Source organism: Microtus oregoni, unplaced genomic scaffold, assembly GCF_018167655.1.
Source record: "Microtus oregoni isolate MIOR12 unplaced genomic scaffold, Mior012 000044F_ref0000062, whole genome shotgun sequence".
NCBI lineage: Eukaryota > Metazoa > Chordata > Mammalia > Rodentia > Cricetidae > Microtus > Microtus oregoni.
In genome coordinates, this window is record NW_024543218.1 from 2540251 (window position 1) to 2561058 (window position 20808).

Here is a 20808-nt window from a genome sequence, read left to right on the forward strand (position 1 = left end):
GACAGTGAGTGCTTTTGTAGCCAGGGACAAGTCATGCATATGTTCTCAGAACTGGAAAAGAATTTTTGATGGGGTGAGAGGAATGACCAGGAATCCATATGCTGTCTCTTTAAGTACACTGTAGCTCTATGGGAGGTGTTTCCTCCACTCAGGGCTCACTAGCCAATCATACCCTCCAGGTGACCTGCCAGTCAAAGCAGGGCAGGTCTCTTCCGGGCAGCCGCCTTCAGGCTTGACTTTGAAGGGGAGCTGGCAGCAGTGCTTTCCTGTCCTGTGGAGCAGTCGTTCCTGCTTGGCGATGATGAACTGAGAGCTTTGGTGACCTGAAGAACGACAACATGGTGAGCAGGGAAATGCTGACTCCTGGTGGGAACAAGAGAGGGTGAGGTGCGGAAAACAGTATGGTGTGTCCTCCCGGGATCTGGATGAGAAACTGCCGCCATATTCTCTGTATTGTTAAGTCCCACGTGGTCCCTGCTCACTCATGGGCCTAGGGGCAGGTTTCTGAATAACTTTACTCTGACTTAATCTGCTTAAAATATTGGGAACAGGAAGCTGTGTGTACAAACACCTTTCTAGTCAACTTCAACAGGCTTGTTGCATCCATGGAAACAAACTCAGGCCTACATACACCAGTGTCTTTTCAATATTGAACCCGTTGCATATAGCCTTTAAATATAATGGATAAGAATAAGAGAATCCCCACTGGTACAAGAAATCCAATTTGGTCAAATCAAACCAAATCAAAATGCCCATCGTTTTATTAAGTAAGACGATCTCAGGTGGCCAAACGCATGGTGGGGAGACAGGACAGCAAGGAGCTCATGCAGACCCCCAAACCACCTGTTCCTCCTCTAGGAGGCCCCTTAAATATCCTGTAGGACTGGTCCTGACCCTTCCCTGTGTTGGGGGTCAGGACTTTACAAGCTGGGATTAGGAGTCCAGAGCAAAGCAACTCCCAGGCCAGGGGCTGGGGCTATGCCCCCAACTTAATAATAATATGAATTTATATTTAAATTTTTGGAAGTTATCAAAGGCTTCTTATGTGTTGGGTAGAAGCCACTACTATACCATAATGCAGAAGAGAAGAATTGGTGACACAAAGGGTTTACCAATGCTTAGTGAGTAATTAAGTCTCACAAAGTAGAATTTAGCTGAGGGAGGACTGTGTCTAAAACACCCAAAAGCTAAGAATATGCTAATCATGGCTGGTAGAGATTAGATGCTTGGTCACCATGATTGCCCAGACACTTCGATCCAAACCATTTCAAAGAAGATATCACTGATTTAAAAAAAATTCACTAGGCCCATCCACATATCAAATAACAAGCCTCTTACCAAGCTGCTCAAGGAGGTATTACAGGGTCACAACCAACCTTAAGACCTGGTGTGTCTAAAAGTTCCAGTTTCCTTTTTGAGAAAAGCACAGTTCTGCCAAATGGGCAATATGACACCAAATGATATATATTTGAAATGTAAAACATTGTTGTGTGAGTGACTGACCTGATCAATCAAGGCTTCCATTTAGGACCTCAGGCAGGGAGGAGGGATACTCTTGGAAGATCTAGAAACAGCCTAGGACCTGAGCCTTGTGAGTTTCCCTAATGACCTGATGTATTGATAATCAAACATAGATTCTTCTCAAAAACCAGAAATATTCTTTGCAGCTGGTAATGGTCTGGTCTGGTGCTAAGGACTTTGTGGAGGGGTTGCCTCAGCTCTGGAGACCCCAACTCAGAGCTATGGATATCAGTACCAAGGCCACTCTGCACTAAACAAAGTTTTTGAAATACCCCATGTTCCCCTTGTGTAGAATTTTTGGACTAGCCTCCTTCTAAATTTGTCTCATTGGATGATATTTTCTACTGACTTTATAAAATTTTTTCAGTTTTCCTCTGGAAGTAGTATATAAAATGCTAGCTGATGTCTTCTATTTTTTGGTTTTCTGAGACAGAGATCCTCTGGGACATTTCTGAACATCCCGGAACTCTGTAGACCAGACAGGCCTTGAACTCATAGAGAATCTCATGGCTCTTTCCCTTATGTCTTGGGATTAATGGTGTGTGCCACCACCACCTTGCAAAATGCTATTTTTCTTCAGAAGCTTACTAGGCATGGGACGTATCTTCTGCAATACATCCCCACCCTATGTTTTTGCCTTTTAGTTGTCCTGTCTTTCTCATCCCCCATGTCCTTCATTATCAGTTCAGAATGAACTGATGTAACATGTCACTGGTGTACTTAAAATATTCTGGGAATATTTTTGCTGTGTAATTCTACCATTCCCCTAAATGTCTAGACTGGCAAGTTGCCTGTTTCTATTTCAATTGTTCAAAGTGTAATCTGGATCATGAACCTAAAGGATACTTAAGGATAACAGCATATATTAAATGCAAAATCTGTCTAACCTGGTTCCCCTTGAGCAGTGGCCAGAGATTGATGCATGCCATCATTAAAGAGACTTTTTTAAAATTAATCTCTTAAGGGTGTGAAGTGTTTTCTCAGGGGAAAGTCATATTAATTCTAGAACTGCTGAATTTCCATCCTGATAGAAAAATTGTTTCTCAGACAACTTCTCTTATGTTGACTCAGGTGGCCTCAGTCCCTGTTTTTTGCTTTCCAAGGCAATGACCTTGAGTGTCCCCTACATTACACCTTCAAAATTCTTAAATGAGTGCAGCACCTCACAGTTTTAAAATTATGCATTTGAGTCATGTAGTTGACTATCCAATGCACTAACAGGGAAAGGATTTGCATATGGAGCAGCCCTTCTCTTCAGACCACAATAGGAGGTATATTTTATTATGTACACTGCAGGGGGCACAGCATAGGCAATCAGCTATTGGAGCCACCATTATAAAAAGGGCCCAATTGTGGTACTGGGAGTGGTTTATAATTTCTCTCCATGTTTAAATTACTATCAAGTGAATGAACACAGAGCAGAATGCATGATTGTCCTGACTGGGAAGCTTTTCTTGAGTCAAGGAACATTGAATTTGCAATTAGGCAACTGTCCTCTGCAGATATGATCAATATTGCCTAACACAGTTATGTCAGCTCAGTGATTTGAGAAAGAGACCATTGACTAAGTCTATGTGTCATGTTAAAGGTCTCAGCAGTCAGCATATGTATATGAGCACCATCAGTCTATCTCTAATGATGACATCCCCTCTCTCAGGGAAGGGCCTACTCGTTTTTCAAAGGCAAAATAGAAAATTTTATTTAATCTTAAAAGTTCATTATTATCATCACTTTAAAAATCACTTTTTGGTGTCATTTTCAAATACTTTTTTTTAAAGTATATTGCTGCTGTTATCTCTATTTGTTTCTGTTATCTATTGTTTCTAAGTCATTAATAGTTTCAATTAAATTCTTTTAGGTTATGTTGATTTTTGCATACAGCAATGTCTCCTGTAGTTTAGGCTTGCCTCATTCTGTGTAAATTGAGAATTATTTTCAACACCTAATCCTGCCTCTGCTGCCCAGTCGTGAAAAGACATTCCTGCAACTCCTTCTGGGTTTGGCCTTGACTAGTCAGTGAGAAAGAAAAATAGAGCAGTTAATGAGTATCTGCTAATCATTCTGGCTTTTGGGGGGACTTAGAAATGAAGAGAGATTGGTATAAGAATTGAACTCATTGTCCAACTTTGAAGCTGGTGGAGACACAGTGCAGGAAGTGAGTGTTTGTCCTGAGGGTGAGAGCTTTCCTACTTCAACTGAGATTACTTTTCTGGAACCAGGTAGTCCATTGTAGATGCTGTATGATTGTCCTGATTAACCATTGTTTGCAGTCCATGTACCTGGGCAATCAAGAATCTGGGAAAGGGACTGAAACCTACTTGCTATGTATACAGTAGTTCATCCAAAATAGAAGATCTGTGTAAAATGTTGTGTCCCTGCTTAATAGGACTGCTAGTTTTCTGGATTAAGATCTTCATCTTTCTAGAAAATATATAAAATATATTTATTGTGCTCTAGTACAAATCCCTAGTCTCTGGAGCACATGGCCATGAAGCCTGTTTCAATGTTTCAAAATAATTTTTGAGATTAAAACTACATCATATCCATATTGTCTTTGTTACCTCCAAGTCCTAACATGATCCTGATTGTTTTCTAATTCATCTTCTGTATTTCTTTAACAACACTTACACAGTAACAGTAGATACTTTATGAATGGGACCTGTGTTTGTCTGCAGGATTTTTCATCTGTGAGCCAATGAAATGTCTACACTGGAAAGTGAGTGTTCAATGTAATGTGTACACAAAAAACCTATATTTTGTGTGAGGATCAGGATGTGCTCTAGGCGAGGCAAATAATGTGTACTAAATACAAATTTTCTAAACTAGACCCCCATAAGTTGGGCTGATAGGGCAGAACTGGAAGGACTGTGCTGTCTGAGTCATTGGAGCTGCTAATATTGTGAGTCCCAGATGGGTGGCCCTAGTCAGTGAAGGATTCTGGGAAGTGCTAGCAATGGGGGGTACTAGTGACAGACATTTTGTGGGTTCTTTCCATGATTTTCTTCTGCCTCTGCTGTAAGAAGCAGTAAGGAAGATCACAAGCTATCTATAGTGAGTGGAAGGTGTCAAGAGCAGGTCTGTTGAACTGTCATTTCTGCTATGCTTGGAAAGATCATGAGCCAGACATTAGCAATCTTGGTCCATGTTATTTGTGGTGGCAGTGGCCCTTGTTCTCTGAGCCTCCTTGTGTATGGATTTACTAGGGAGTGGGGGACTCTGGAACCCTGGAAATGGAGGATATGATGCTGGTTTTATCTATGTCCAGAGTATACACATGGCACTGCTTTTGTTGTATAGTGGGAAGAGAGATTAGAAAACTGAAGTTCTAGATTCTACAAGTTCTGAATGTTGCATTCCATTTTTAGTTTGTTTTTTTTTATAAAGATTACAAATTGTAGAACTGGTAGAGCAATACTTGAGTAGAATGCTTTTAACATGATCCTGCCATTAACCACAATGATGTGATACAGTGAAGCTTACCAGGGGACAAAAGAAGTTTCTTATTTGCAGAGATTTCTCAGGTATGCATTGTGTTAGACAGGAAGGCAAGGCACAATCCACATATTCTGCCACATGCCATGTAGTAGGAAGCAGATTTTAAATTATTTTTTGGTTGTTTTGAGATTGGACATTTTGGGACTGTATTTACATTAAACCAGTGGAAAGCGCAAGATCTGGAGAGCTGTAGGAAGTGATCTTCTCTGTTTTCAAAGATAACATCTGTATCATGAGGCTGCTGTCTCAGAAGACAGATCAGTAACTGGGGGTCAGAAAAAACAGTGTAAGTGTCACTTGGAGTTATTTTTGTTGAAGTTGTTCAGTTTGAGTTTATTTAATTTTTGGAGACATATCATGAAAGATAGCTTGGGAACATTGGTCAAGATCACACTTTTCCTTGCCTAGGATTACTTTGGTCTTTTAATTAAAAATTGACAACATATTCCTGCTTTTGTTCATGGCTTTTTCTCTTCAACACCTTTATTCTTTCACAAACATTGGGCACATTTTTGATGGAAGGATCTTTGTGGAAAATACAGAAAGCAAATTATGTGAATCTGTATATTATTTTTTTCTGTAATCTATAACTGTAATCTAATTATATTATTCATATTCAAGAAAATTATCAACCTTCCCCAATTTTATTCAGAAAATTTCTTTCATCATAAGTTCCTCAAGTTTTGGGTTTTGGGGAAGTTTTTGTGCAGAGATTTTTTTCTATTTTAGATGCCTGCCTCTTTCCATTTCCTAGCATATCTGTGTGTTCCAGTTGTTGCTATCTTGACGTTTGAGTCTTTGCTCCTCAAGTATTGATATGATTAACACACAATCCCAATGAGCATTCTGAATGTTTCCAATGGAATGTAACTTTGTGGTTAGCTTTCCTCTTACAAATTCTTGGACAAAGTTATTAAATTGTGTTTATTTAATTCTGCAAATTTACCTTGCAGACCATCCAAATTTTGATGCATCATGTTCCCAAAGATCATTTCTTTACTTCTTTATTTATTTTTGATTTTCTTGTTTCTATTTATCTGAGAAAGACTTGGCTTATTTGGTACAAGGTATTGTGTCTCTTAGCATGTAGTTCAACACATTATTTTTGTGTGGATGATGTGAGTTTAAACATACATTCATGTTGGGAGGTTAAGAAATCTCTACTTTTTCTCAATCCAGGGGATCTGACAGTCTCTTTTTTAGTATATCACATGTGCACATACATAAGGCATTTTGTCTCATGTACAAACATACTCAAAAAATAGGAATAACCTTGTTTTCAAAATTGTTTTTGCTTATAAAGCAGAGTCAAGCAAGTTACTTCACATGTACACTGATTCCTTAGAAATCTTTCTCCTGAAATTTTATTTAAAAGTTTTAATTCTTCACTCTGATGCAGACTGAGAGGCATTCCCCAATTGTAGAAAATGAAATGGTATCTATGTGATCCTAACAGACATCGTTTTCTTTATTATAAGGAATGACATACTTTAAGTAACCAAAACTATTTTCCACAAAGCAAAAATATCAAAGGCATTAAATAAATCTTGCAAATTTTGGTGAACAGCCCTTCTCATCCAACCCATTTTCTTTATTGGTAAAGGAGAGAACTGGAGTGTACAGGATGCATGATGGCCAGTGATTTCTTGGAGTTAGATTTTGATTAGAATCTTGTAGTTCTTGTTTAAGAGACCATAATATGAATTTGAAGGTCTGTCTTTGAGACCTGTTTTGTCAGTGGTGCCATCTCTGTTGTGGATTTTATAACCGTAATCTAATTATGTCATTAAATTTCCAAAAATAATGAACCTTCACCAATTTGCATTTAGAATATGCCTTCTATTATCAGTTCCTTAAGTTTTTGTTTTGAATAGTTTCTGTGGAGTGACAGTATTAGTTTTCTCTTCTTGATCTTAGATGAGTGCCTCTTTTGATTTTTTGGTATATCTGTGTTTTCCATTTGTTGTTATCCTCATGTTTAGGTCTTTGCTGCTTAAGTGATTGACAAGAATAATACATTATTTTTGGTTCTTTAAAACCTTTCCATATAATATTGTCTCTGTGTGCTAATTAGCCTCAGCTGTCAACATGACAAAGCCTAGTGTCATCTGAGGCAACATCAATTGAGTCCTTGCTTAGATCAGAATGTCTGATTTCTGTCTGAAAGAGATTGTATTGATTGATGATTGACTTGGAAGAATACTCTTCCCCTGAGTTGGCAGTGTCTGTAAGCCAGTGGGCCTGGGCTGATTAAGGGAGCTAACTGAGCACAAGACAGTAACAAAGCAAAAGAGAAAATTAGGAATGAATGGTTCCTCATGTTTTGCCTTCAGTGATTAATTTGAGTTTCTATCCTAAGCTCCCACAGTGGTGGACCCTAACTTAGGAGTAATAACCAAATAAACATGTTCATTACCAGAGTTAGTTCCTTTTGTTTAGATAGATTCATCACAGCAAAAAAGAAGAGAGTCGGAATAAAAGAGGTACCTTAACAGTGGTTTTGGTTGCTGCAGTGGACTTGGGAATATTGACTGTGGAAGAATTTTTAAGATATCAGAACTTTAGATGGCAAAGGTCAGTCACAGAAAAATCTACACAGCATAATTGAGTGGGTTTTTTTTTCTTTTTTCTCTTTATTTTTTCAAAATTTTGACCTCCTCCCATCCTCCCATTTCCCTCCCACACCTACCTTATCCATTCTTCTACTGAGGGGCACCTCGGTTGTATCCAGGTTCTGGCTATCACAAATAGTGCTGCTATGAATATAGTTGAACAACTGCTTTTGTAGTATGATTAGGCATCTCGGGTATATTCTCAAGAGTGGAATTGTGGGATCCTGAGGTAGGTTGATGCCCAGTTTCCTGAGAAACCGCCACACTTATTTCCAAAGTGGTTACACAAGTTTGCATTCCCACCAACAATGGATGAGTGTTTCCTTTACTCCACATCCTCTCCAGCATAGGCAATCATTGGTGTTTTTGATTTTAGCCATTCTGACAGGTGTAAGATGGTATCTTAAAGTTCTGGGAATCTTGACTGTGGAAGAATTTTCAAGATACTGTGACTTTAGTTGGCAAAAGTCAGTCACAGAAAACTCTACACAGCTTAATTTTATTTTGTAGGACCTGAAAGATGTGAATGTTGAGTACTTGTGGACAGTGCATGTTAAAATCATAGCATTTTAGTGGGCAAAAGGCTCTGCAGGAAACAAAGGCATTAGATTGGTCTATCTATCCTGAGAGATGTTTGTCTTAGGTTTTTTTTCAGGTTAAAATCCATGGCTGCTAGGACACAGTGTGCCTTGAGTAAGGCATTAGGATAATCTGTGTTTCTTGAGTATTCCCTTAGTGGTCAAGGAAGTTTGGAAGTTCAACAGCAAAATTGGTCTGAGACAATAATCCTGTATTCCCTGTATAGTTTACAGTCTTCATGATATCCCAGCAGCTATCCTGTGTTGATCCTGCAAATTTCTATTATCTTCTATTTCTGATAAAGTTATCAAATATCTGATTGCTCTCAATACACAGTCACAGCTTAACTTGCTGTGCCCTCTCCATCCCAAGCCTGGATTCATTCCTCATGGCTCTATTATGTGATCTTGGCCTGGTAAGTAGGGCAGGTGCTTAGAAGACTTCATAAAATCTTTTAAGTAGAGATCATTTGTGTGATACTTGGCCCCAAAACTATCTTGATTTTTCCATATCTGAAGAATAAAAGCCCTAGGTAGTTTCAGATGGAAGTCCTATGATGAAAAAGAGACAGGGGTTTTCATGGTTTTCAGCACCATTAAAGGAAGGCCCTTGCTCTGAATTTAAAGTTAAGAAAGTGCCCAATGCCTAAGACTCTATCCAGCTATGCCCTTAATTAATGGAAGTAGTATAAAATGTAATTCTTGTCTCATGTTGGAGGGATGCTACTTGGCCCCTTGATCATTCCCCGCACACCCAGACCCTCAAAATAACCATGTAGAAACTATATTAATTGAATCACTGCTCTATATTAATTATATTAATTGTTATATTAATTAATATAATTATATTATAGTTAATAATATTAACTATATTAATTGAATCATTAGCTCTAACTTCTTATTGGCTAACTCTTACATATTAATTTTACCCATCTCCATTAATCTGTGTTTCACCACAAGTTTGTGGCCTACCAGCAAAGTTTGTGCACATTTTTCTCCAGTGGAGGATCCATGGCATCTCCTGACTCTGCCCTTCTTTCTCCCAACATTCAGTCCAGTCCTCCCCAACTGACAAGGTTCTGCCCTTTCAGCAGGAAAACACAGTTTCTTTATTCATTAATGATAATCACAGCACACAGAGTGTACTCCCACATCACTCTCAGGAGCAACATCATACATAACCTGCAGTAAATATAGTCAAAGTTCGGTAGGGTTCATTGGATCTTGGCAGGATCACCTATGTTTTACTGATGCTGGAAATAAGAAAGATGCAAAATGTGAAGGTCATGGATTCTTCTTCTGTGGTAAGTTCATCACAATTATAGCCATCTATGATTGAGAGATTCAGAGCCCTAGTGAAGAGACTGTGGGAGTTCATTGCATTAAGTGTTGAAGATGAAGCTGGGTTACATTTGAGACCACAGGATGTTGAAATTTCCAAGCTATGAGACATCTGTCACCGAGGCCTGCATATGAGGAATGGAAGCAGCAATAGAGTAATATATATATGAGAAGTGGCAGGGATCTTTGTAATAGTTTGACCTTATATTGATAATAAACTTTGTTAGTAGTCAGTGATAAGAGCTAGCCATTAGCTTAACAAAATATCATAGAAACTTTGAGGATTGCAAACTGATAAGAGACAGGAAGTAGAAGTAGACAGTTGAGGTTGAGAGAGGATCCTTCTTTCTTCTAGATGGAGGCAGTCAGAATCACTGGTTGTGCTCTGCTGCTTCTCTGAACTTTCAGGTTCATACCCCCATATCTGACTCCTGATTTTTATTAATAATAATTAATTAGATTAACACTCCAATAACTTTAGTTATTATTAGTTTCAAAAAAAGATCTCTTGAATAAAAAAGATAATAGTTCATCAGAGAGCATTACCATTCAATCTTAACTAATTTGTAAGACTAACAGATGTTTTCCTTTTGATTAAATACAATTTCCAAAAATAGCACTCCATAAAGTTAGGTTTAAGGCAAAGTTTTGTTTTATCTTTACAAAAGCATGAAAACATCAAACTAAGGAATCTAAAATCCACTGGACAACCAAGACATCTAAAAAAAAAAAAACCAAATCATCCAAACAAAATGTCCCCCTCCAAAAGTATAAATTGGCATAACAGTCACTTATTATAATCATATTAGGTATGTTTTCAAGAGAAATCAAAAGGACATTTTTCCTTTTTTTTCCATGACAGATTCCTCTGTGTTGCTCTGGCTTTCCTGGAACTCATTTTGTAGATCATTCTGGCCTCAAAGTCAATGAGATATACCTGCCTCTGCTATGAAAGTGCTGGGTTAAAGGCCTGCACCACCACAGCCTGGCAAAAAATTATTTTAAATATACAGGTGGTGTTGTTTCTTTATTTTAAATGTTGTTTGCTTTATAATTCCTGTTTACTCAGGTAGTATTATTTTCTCCTTCTGGGTTCTCTGATGGAGCTAAAGACTCAATAATTGTAATTATGCATGTTACCAAATTGAAAATTGAATGCAAAAAATATGTAAAGTATATAATGTGAAGAGACATAGGAACATTATTTAAGGTTGGTAATACAAGTTAGGATAAAAAGAAATTTACAAACAACACCTTGGGCTTACTGAGATTGGATAGATGATAAAATATTTTCTCTAAATTTACCAAATGCAGAGGGATTGGACATTGCCAATATAATTCTTCCCAGTATATATTACATATATATTTATTGTATATAGCCTTACTGTGTTAGTTAAAACCTTCAGTTTTTAATTAGCCTCTTGAATTTCAAAATCAGGTCTCATCAAAGTTGGCCAAAAACAATTGGATAAGTTGTCTGCCCTCATTAGGTTGATTTAATTTTGCTGACTAAACCTGTTTAGATGTGTTTAAACTTTCAAATTTTGTATAGAACAACTTTTTCGGTAGTATGTCTATTTCTTCCTTGACCCAGGGGTAGTTTGATAGAGCACTCTTCATTCTCCATGAGTTTTTAGGCTTTTTGTGATTATTGTTGTTAAATTCTAACTTTAAAGCATAATGATCTGATAAAACATAGGGGGTTATTTCAATTTGTGTGTGAGTGTGTGTGTGTGTGTGTGTGTGTGTGTCATGGATTGCCTTGTTACCATGTTTGTAGTCCATTTTAGAGAAGATACCCCGAGGTGCTGAGAAGAAGGTATATTCTTTTGTTTTTGGATGGAATATTCTGTAGATGTCTGTTGAGTCCATTTAAGTCAAGACATCTGTTAGTTGTCTTATTTCTCTGTTAAGTTTCTGTCTAATTGACCTGTCCTTTGGGGAAGAGTAGATTCTTGAAGTCTCCGACTAGTAATATATGGGATTTGATGTGCATTTTAAGCTTTAGTAGTGTTTCTTTTACATATGTGGGTGTTCATAATTATATTTGTGGCATAGCTGTTCAGGATTGAGACTTCATCCTAATGAATTGTTCCTTTTATGAGTATGTGTTGCGGGAGGTCCTCCCACTCCTCCAGCCTATCACCGCTGAGGTATCAGCCCATTGGGGCGTGGTTTCTCCCCTTTAAATAAATACCACCCTAATAATCATAACCCCGAATTGGTGTGGCATTGTTTGTGACTTACGCCTTCAAGTATGAAGTGTCCTTCATCTAATCTGATTGATTTTACTTTGCAGTCTATTTTATTTTATTTATTTATTTAAAATTTCTACCTCCTCCTATCCTCCCATTTCCCTCCCACTCCCCTCCTCCCCCTCCCCCTCACTCTCCAGTTCTAAAAGAAGTCAGGGTGCCCTGCCCTGTGGGAAGTCCAAGCACCCCCTCCATCCTTGGAAGATGTGCATCCAAACAGACTAGGTTCCCAAAAAGCCAGTACATGCAGTAGAATCAAAATCCAGTGTCATTATCATTGGCTTCTCAGTCTGCCCTCATTGTCAGCCACCTTCAGAGAGTCCGGTTTAATCACATGCTCATTCAGACCCAGTCCCGCTGGCCTTGGTGAGCATCCACTAGATCAGTTCCACAGTCTCTGTGGGTGGACACAACCCTCGAGGTTCTGCCTTGAAGTAATGTTGTCTTTGAGGTTTAGGTTATTTCTTCTATAAAGCAAAAGGATGAATCCTGCTTTAGGATCCATTCTCTAAGCTTGTGACAATTTGTAAGTGAATTGGATCTATTGATAGTAAGAGATATAAATGACCAGTGATTGCTACTTCCTGTTATGTTTCAGCAGTAGTGTTTGTGTGTTTATCTTCTTTGGGTTTGTGATGTCAAGTTATCTGTTGCCTGTGTTTACAGTTAGCTTTCTTGGGTTTCCCACTAGTACTTTCTGTATGACTGGATTTCATGGAATACCTTGTTTTTTCCATTGATGGTGTTTGAAAGCTTTGTTGGTCATAGTAGAGTCCTTAGTCTCTTAGTGTCTTCAGCACATCTGTCCAGGGTCTTCTTCCTTTCATAGATTCCATGAAGAATTTGGGTGTTACTCTGATAGGTCTGCCTTTATATTGTAATTAACCATTGTCCTTTGCAGCTCTTAATATTCTCGCTTCATTCTATATGTTTTGCATTTTGATCATTATATGTTAGGGGGACTTTTTTGTCCAGTCTTTCTGGTGTTCCCTAAGCTTCTTGTACATTAATAGATATACCCTTCTTTTGGTTGGAAAAGTTTTCTTCTAAGATATTTTTTTTTTGTTGACTATATTTTCTGTGCCTTTGAGTTGGTGTTCTTCTCTTTCTTCTATCCCTATTATTCTTAGGTTTGGATTTTTTTTTCATGATGTCCTAGATTTCCAGGATGTTTTGTGTAATGTATTTGTTGGAGTTATTGTTTTCTTTCACCAATTATTCTCTTTCCTCTATAGTATCATCATCACCTGAGATTCTCTCTTCTGTCTTTTGTATTCTGTTGGTTACACTTCCTGCTGTAGTTCCTGTTTGTTTACCTAGATTTTCCATATACAGAATTACCATCATTTGTGTTTTCTTTTTTGCCTCTATTTCAGTCTTCAAGTCTTTTTTTTTTTGACAAGGTTTCTCTGTAGCTTTGGAGCCTGCCCTGGAACTAGCCCTTGTAGACCAGGCTGGACTCAAACTCACAGAGATCCACCTCCCTCTGCCTCCCAAGTGCTGGGAATGAAGGCACGCACACCACCACTGCCCAGCCCCAGTCTTTATGCCTTTTAAGTTTTTTGCTTCACCTCTTTGATTATTTTTTCTTTGTTTCTTGGGTTTCTTTGAGAGATTTATTGATGTTTTCCATTTTTGTTTGTGTTTTCCTAAATATCTTTAAGGGAATTTTCATTTCCTCATCATCCTCACAAAGTTACACTGAAAATCATTTACTGTGGCTTCTTCTGGGTTAGGATGATCAAATCTTCCTGGTTCTGGTGTCACCATGTGGTTTTCTATGTTGTCGGCTGAATTCTGGCATTGGCACCCACCCATCTCATCCTTCAATGGCTGCAAGCAGTGTCTTTGCCTCTTGGTCTAATCTATAAAGTAGCTGATTTTGTTTTTGAGAACTGTTCTTGGCCTAGTCTGTGTTTCAGAGAGCAACGCTTCAGAAGTCTGTCTTTGCCCTCTGTCTTGGCCTGCTCTTTTGGTCTGCTCTCCTGGGTCATTCTCTTGGTCCAGTCTGTGCAGTTCATTGAATGAACAACCTCCCAGAAAAGATCATGTACTTGAACAAGTTTCTCTCCTTGGTGGCCTTTCTTTCAATTTCCTATGAATCTTTAGTAGGAAAGGCCTTTCTAGATGAAATGCCTCATTGTATGTGATGAGTCTCAATATCCTCAACTAATTTTCTGACTTTTATGTGTACTGTGTTGTTGTTGGAATTAATCAGTCAGCTTCCCACTCATACTGAACTGTTTTGATTATCATAATAGGCTTGATCTGTAAATCACATAAAATATAGAAGAAATAGTTGCTGTTCAGTGCTAAGGAGTTTGGTAGCCTGCAGTTTTAATTGTTTTGTTTGCTTGTCTGAGTAACCTTTGCTGTGTAGCTCCAAATTCCTGAAATTAAAGGGAGGGGGACTTCATTCATGGCTTTATTTGTTTTTATGTTGTTGGATGATGACCCTGGAATGTAGGCTTTTTACATGACAAGCATACGCTGCTGTGCTCAGCTTCACACATATCTTGAATTTTAAATTTGACAGAGGGTATCATTCTGATTCCCAGGATTCCATGTATCCATGACATTAATACTGCCTGTGCATTCTGAGTCACTGAATTGCAGGTGCATGAACTTCTTTCTGCTTGTTGTGCTTGCTGTTAATGTTTCACTCAATTTGACTATTTTATGTGTCTGCAAGGATATGAACCATATGGGTACTCGGTTATTGGAGTGATCAAAGCTTCTCAGAAATTTTGAACTTGGAATAATAAGTAGTTGTGATCCCCATGTAAGTACTGTTAATTGTGCCCACCTCTTTTCAAGACCAGGAAGAGCTCAGAAGTACTCAGCCATATTTCCAGATCTGTGTTAATTTGTTATGCCCAACATTTATATAGCTAATATTTTCACCTGTCAACTTGTAATTATTTTGAACATGAAGTAGCTTTTCATAAAATGTTTTTGGTATTGCAGTTGAAAATAGGAAACTTTAGCTGTCTGTATTATGAATACAGATATGGAGTGAATGCATAATTCATTGTAGGAACTTCAGTAAATATCTCTGAATTCTTTCAATCTGATTTGTTTGTTTCCCTGATTTTTGCAATAGAGTTAGGGTCTTACTGTGTATTTCCACCTGTCCTAAAAATGATTCCATAGTTGGCATTCAACTCAGAGACAAAATATACACAACTATGCTTTCTGAGTGCTGTGCTTAAATCATGAGTCAATACACCCACTTTGCCCACTGTATTTTTCTTTTTTGTAATTAGTATTTCTTCATATAATTTTCTCAGTGTACTATGTCCTGTTTATCTGTTTCCTTGGTTCTCTCTATGAATAGGAAGTTCTTTTGTAAGGTGATATCCCATTCAAACAGTAAAGAAATGACAGTGGTGACTTCTAATCAATTTCCTTCTAAAGTGATTATCTGTGTCATGTAATAATAGTGGGGAACACTAGAATTTTATGACTATACTATCAAAGATGTATTGATTTACAATGTTGTCACCTTTCTGCTTTCCATTATAAACATGAATGAAATATTTTAGAGGGCAGTGACCTATGATGAGGTGCATATCAACTTCACTCGAGAAGAGTGGAATTTGCTGGATCCTTCCCAGAAGAATCTCTACAAAGATGTGATGCTTGAGACCTACAGGAACCTCACTACTATAGGTAAAAATGAATTTCCTTTATGTTTCAAACTAAATGGACAACTTTTTCTTGGTTAATAATCTTCAGTAATTTATTTAAAAACAATAAGAATGAGTTGGATAAAGCAGTTATGGTTCTAAGGGTCACTTAAGATAACAGCTTAAACACTGCACAATTTTCAATAACATAACATACATTTTCTGGTATTATATTTTAGGATGCAGTTGGGAAGACCATAACACTGAAGAACATTGTCCATGTTCTAGAAGACATGAAAGGTAATTTTCTTGTGCAAGCTTATAACAATGTGCCTCTAATGAAAGTTTTCTTCATCCTGAAAGTTTTAGTCTAAAGCTACACTGTAAATAAGCACAGCTTTAAGTGCGCTGACACTTATCAAATTCTCACAAATCCATAAGTCATATATGTGAATATCATTTGAATTACCTTCTTTTAAGAAAGCAATGGCTAAAAAAATCACCTTTTGAGGCATAGCACCATGAGAGCTTTGTTGTAGATCTGCAATTAAATTTCTTTTTTGCTACTCATAATACAAAAGGTATACACATTGAAGATGATAAGTATATCTGCAAAACTTTGTAAAACAAAATAACAGCCCATAGTAAATCTTGTATTACTCAGATACCTCTTGTGACTGTGATAAGTTTAGTGATAGAAGCAGTTAGAGTTGAGTCATGTGGCAGTTGTACTACAGAAACCCTGATATCAATACCACCAGTCTGCGAGGAACAGCAATTCAAAACCTGAGAATTCAATGTGGAAATCTCTTATTTGTTATTCTTCTTTACTAAGTATACCATACATTATTCTTTTTTTTTTTTTAAATATTTATTTATTTATTATGGATACAATATTCTGTTTGCATATATGCCTGCTAGAAGAGATGGTTGTGAGCCACCATGTGGTTGCTGGGATTCAAACTCGGGTCCTTTGGAAGAGCATGCAATGCTCTTAACCGCTGAGCCATCTCTCCAGCCCCCACCATACATTATTCTTGATACAAGTGTATGAGCATGGGGATATAGAGAGATGTAGCATACCACTCTCTAAGAACAATCAGATAACTAGTAGCCACATGTTGAGTATACTTGTTGAATTTGATTCAAGTATACCATTAATTGTTTTTCCACCATCATTAATACATGAACAAACTCACACTGCAAAAAAGCCGTACAACTTCTACAACTGTGCAAATAGTTCTGGGTGTGCTAGTTGACATAGTATATGCCATATGATTCACAGTATAGGAGAATTCATGAATGTTAAAGCTCTGTGTTTATCCATTTCTCTTCACACATGTATAAAATATCCTATAGAAAAAAGTTTCATGGAAGGTAAAATGGTAAGCCATGAAAGAAATGAATTTACCATTGGAGGTATCTTCCAAGTTGCAAAGAAGTGTCTAATTAGATGGCAAAATATAAGTTTAGACACAGTTATAGAAACATAGTATCTGATTCCTCTTTATAGTTGGACTATATTATAAAATTAATTTATACAAATGTCTAGGCACAACACTGTATTGAATGTGGTAAAGCTTTTATATGTGCCAATTATCCTTGCAGGATTGAAAGAATTCAAGGTGAAGAAAAACTTTCAGTAGATATTCAACAAGGTGAACCCTTGACACATGTCAGTCACCTTAAATGGAATGAAAGAACACATACTGGAGAGAAACCCTATGCATGTAATCAGTGTGGTAAGGCCTTTGCAGATCACAGTACTCTTCAAAAGCATAAAAAAATACATACTAGAGAGAAACCTTATGAATGTACTCAGTGTGGTAAGGCCTTTGCATGGTACAGTGCTTTTCAATACCATGGAAGAACGCATACTGGAGAGAAACCCTATGAATGCAATCAGTGTGGTAAGGCCTTTGCACGGTACAGTGCTCTTCAATACCATGGAAGAACACATACTGGAGAGAAACCTTATGAATGTAATCAGTGTGACAAGGCCTTTGCAGCTCACAGTCATCTTCAGTCCCATAAGAGAACACACACAGGAGAGAAACCATATGAATGTAATCAGTGTGGTAAGGCCTTTTCACAACACAGTAATCTTCAAAGTCATCAAAGAATACATACTGGAGAGAAACCATATGAATGTAATCAGTGTGGTAAGGCCTTTGCAGCTAAGAGTAATCTTAAAAACCATCAAAGAACACATCTTGGAGAGAAGCCATATGAATGTAATCAATGTGGTAAGGCCTTTTCATTTCAGGGAACTCTTCAACACCATCAAAGAATGCATACTGGTGAAAAGCCCTATGAATGTACTCAGTGTGGTAAGGCCTTTGCACGTCATCATCATCTTCAATTGCATAAAAGAACACATACTGGAGAGAAACCATTTGAATGTAATCAGTGTGGTAAGGCCTTTGCATCTCAGAGTACTCTTCAAAACCATAAAAGAACACATACTGGAGAGAAACCTTATGAATGTACTCAGTGTGGTAAGACCTTTGCTCAATACAATCATCTTAAAAGCCATAAAAGAACACATACTGGAGAGAAACCTTATGAATGTAATCAGTGTGGTAAGGCTTTTGCAACGAACATTCATCTTCAAAGGCATAAAAGAATACATACTGGTGAGAAACCCTATGAATGCAATCAGTGTGGTAAGGCCTTTGTACAACACAGTAATCTTCAAAGTCATCAAAGAACACACACCGGAGAAAAACCATATGAATGTAATCAGTGTGGTAAGGCCTTTGCAACGAACAGTCATCTTCAAAGGCATAAAAATTCTCACCCTAGATAGAAACTCTGAATTTATTCAGTGTGAGAAGGCCTTTGTAGCACATGATCAACTTCATAGTCATAAAAGAACAGATACTGGAGAGAAACCCTATGAATGTAATCGGTGTGATATGAAATTTGTAGCTCACAATAATCTTAAAAGGCATAAAAGATCTCATCGTAGATAGAAACTCTTTGATTGTAATCATTGTGGTAAGGGCTTTGAACAACACACTGATCTCTAAAGGCATAAAATAACATACAAAAGAGAGAAACCCCATTGATGTATTCAGTGTGTAAAGCCTTTGCAGATCACAGTAATGTTCAAAGGCTTAAAAGAGTAAGAATCATTATGGATGTAATCAGTGTGATAAAGCCTTTTTATATTTTATTCATCATTAAATGCATAATCTCCTGTATGTGAGAACAACCATGATTGAAATCGATGTGGTAAATCCTTTGTCACAATCAACCATTCAGGAGAGAAAGTATGAATTTAATGAATGTAGGCTTCAAAACCATAAAAATATCATACTGCATTGAAACTCTGTGAATAAATTCAGTTAGTCAAGTAACCATTACTCTAGTGTTTTAAATTCTATTTAGATCAATTTTAAGACTAAAATTGAAACAAGCTCATAAAGAAGAAATTCCTATTCATGAAAAAAATGTTAATGCGTTTAAACATCACAGATTTCTTCAGGTTCAAAATAAATTATTTTCATCATAGCCTTGGAGGAAGTAAACTATAAACCATGTTTTGTCAAGACTGATGGAGGAGATAATTGCATTGTGGTTTCTATTTTTAAACATTTGAGGTAGTCACTAGGGTTTGCTGTATGTGTGGCAAATTCATTTAGTGAAGTTTATTTTGTAGACCTTATATTCCTTCTATGACTTTTGTTCATATTCTGTTGTGCCTGTACAATGTGATAGGTATTCTTCTTCTGTAATGTATATAATTGAGCCCCTATCATATAATTTGCCCATTGGTTATTGAAATATCAGGCCACATTCGATCACACTTTTCACAAAATGGTGGTGGATTGTGTTTCCGGTTTTGATTTTCATCTTTTCACAAATTTCATTGAAATTTTGTTGTTTGATATTTGTCTTATTATGTCAGTAATGATTCAGGGATACATTTGAACTCATGATGCTCATTTGTCTTACTCTTGAGTACAAATCCAAGGATAGATGATGTACACCCAATGTACTGTGATTTCAAGAGAATTTAACAATGTTATCAGTTATAATACACCAATGTTTTATCAGTTAAAATAACTGATAAAAATTATGAGAAATTTAAATACCTCATGTGTGTATTCAACGAAGTATTTCCATTTATCTGATATGGATATAATAATTTATGAAAATCAGCAAACATCTGTATATGAAATTCCATAACTTGATGTTCTATAGGAATTGAGGTAAGGTTTTTAGTCTTGCTCACAACAGTGCTTTCCCACTGAGCCATTTCACTGGTGCTCAAATTAAATGTGAAAAAAATATTACAACAGAAAAATTTGTTCATTTTGAAGAGTAGACATTTATTTATAACACTTCCTCAGGACCAAAACTATACACCAGAAAATTGTCTCATTTAGTAAAGTTATAGCTCATTGCTGCCAAGTCTGATGACCTGGTATTATATACAATACTCTGGGTTATATACAATACTTCTACAAACTTTCTCACATTTTTTCACTTCAGCAGTGACACATAGACACTTCTCTAAGAGTACATTCATGAATAATATTTAAACCCAAAGAAGTGCCATTTAGGTCTTTTGTAGTCAAATGTCTCCATAGGATTAATCATTAGAACTCACACAGCAGAAGTAGATCATAGACCCCTGTTAGTTTTCCTGTCAGTGCTACATACACATCACGACACAGGTGTATTCACACAATCACACTTCAAACATTTTTAAGTGGATGGAATTAACAGCACAATAAAAATAACCCATTATTGAGAGCATGTGAAATGATTTGGTCATTTAAATTATAGAACTTCAAGAAACATTGCTATTCATCAGAACAATGATGCTCCTTTTTGTATATTATTTTATTATTTCTTTCTATGATTCAATGAGAAGTCCTTAAAACACATATTTCAACTGGACTTATAGGTATATGGCTATAATTACAGCACACAGGAGTGTGGGTCAACTGATCTTAGTGAGGCCAGCTAGTTCCCCATAATAAATTCCTGGCCTCCATGCTATGTGGAGGTATTCTGTCTCAAAAATTCCAAAAAAAAAGCCTATCTCAAATTATGGAACTTTTTTGCTAATAAAATCAGGCTGGACTCAGACTGATTTCAACCAACCTTTTTTTTAATCTTCACTTACATAAAAAAGAACTGTGATAACAATAACCATAAACAGTATTGAAATTCCATTAACATTCAGTCCATGAAATCATTTGACAACCGTCTAGAGGACATTTAGATCCTTCAAGTGCAATGAGACAGAAGGAACAGTGGGACATCTTCACCTTCAGCTTTGTAATGACACATGTGGGAACAGGAGAGTTGTCTCAGGAGTACTGATCCTCTTTGGTACCCAAGTTCAAGTCGTAGCACCACA

At 37.0% G+C, this 20808-nt stretch overlaps 1 protein-coding gene across 1 annotated transcript; it reads left to right on the forward strand.

Annotated features, from left to right (window-relative positions):
* The first annotated feature begins 794 nt into the window (after positions 1-794).
* LOC121434667 (zinc finger protein 431-like) lies at positions 795-18406 on the forward strand. Its single transcript, XM_041633593.1, has 3 exons — positions 795-877; positions 17040-18202; positions 18279-18406. The coding sequence occupies exons 1-3, from the start codon at positions 795-797 to the stop codon at positions 18404-18406; spliced, it is 1374 nt and encodes a 457-aa protein (XP_041489527.1).
* Positions 18407-20808: the final 2402 nt, after the last annotated feature.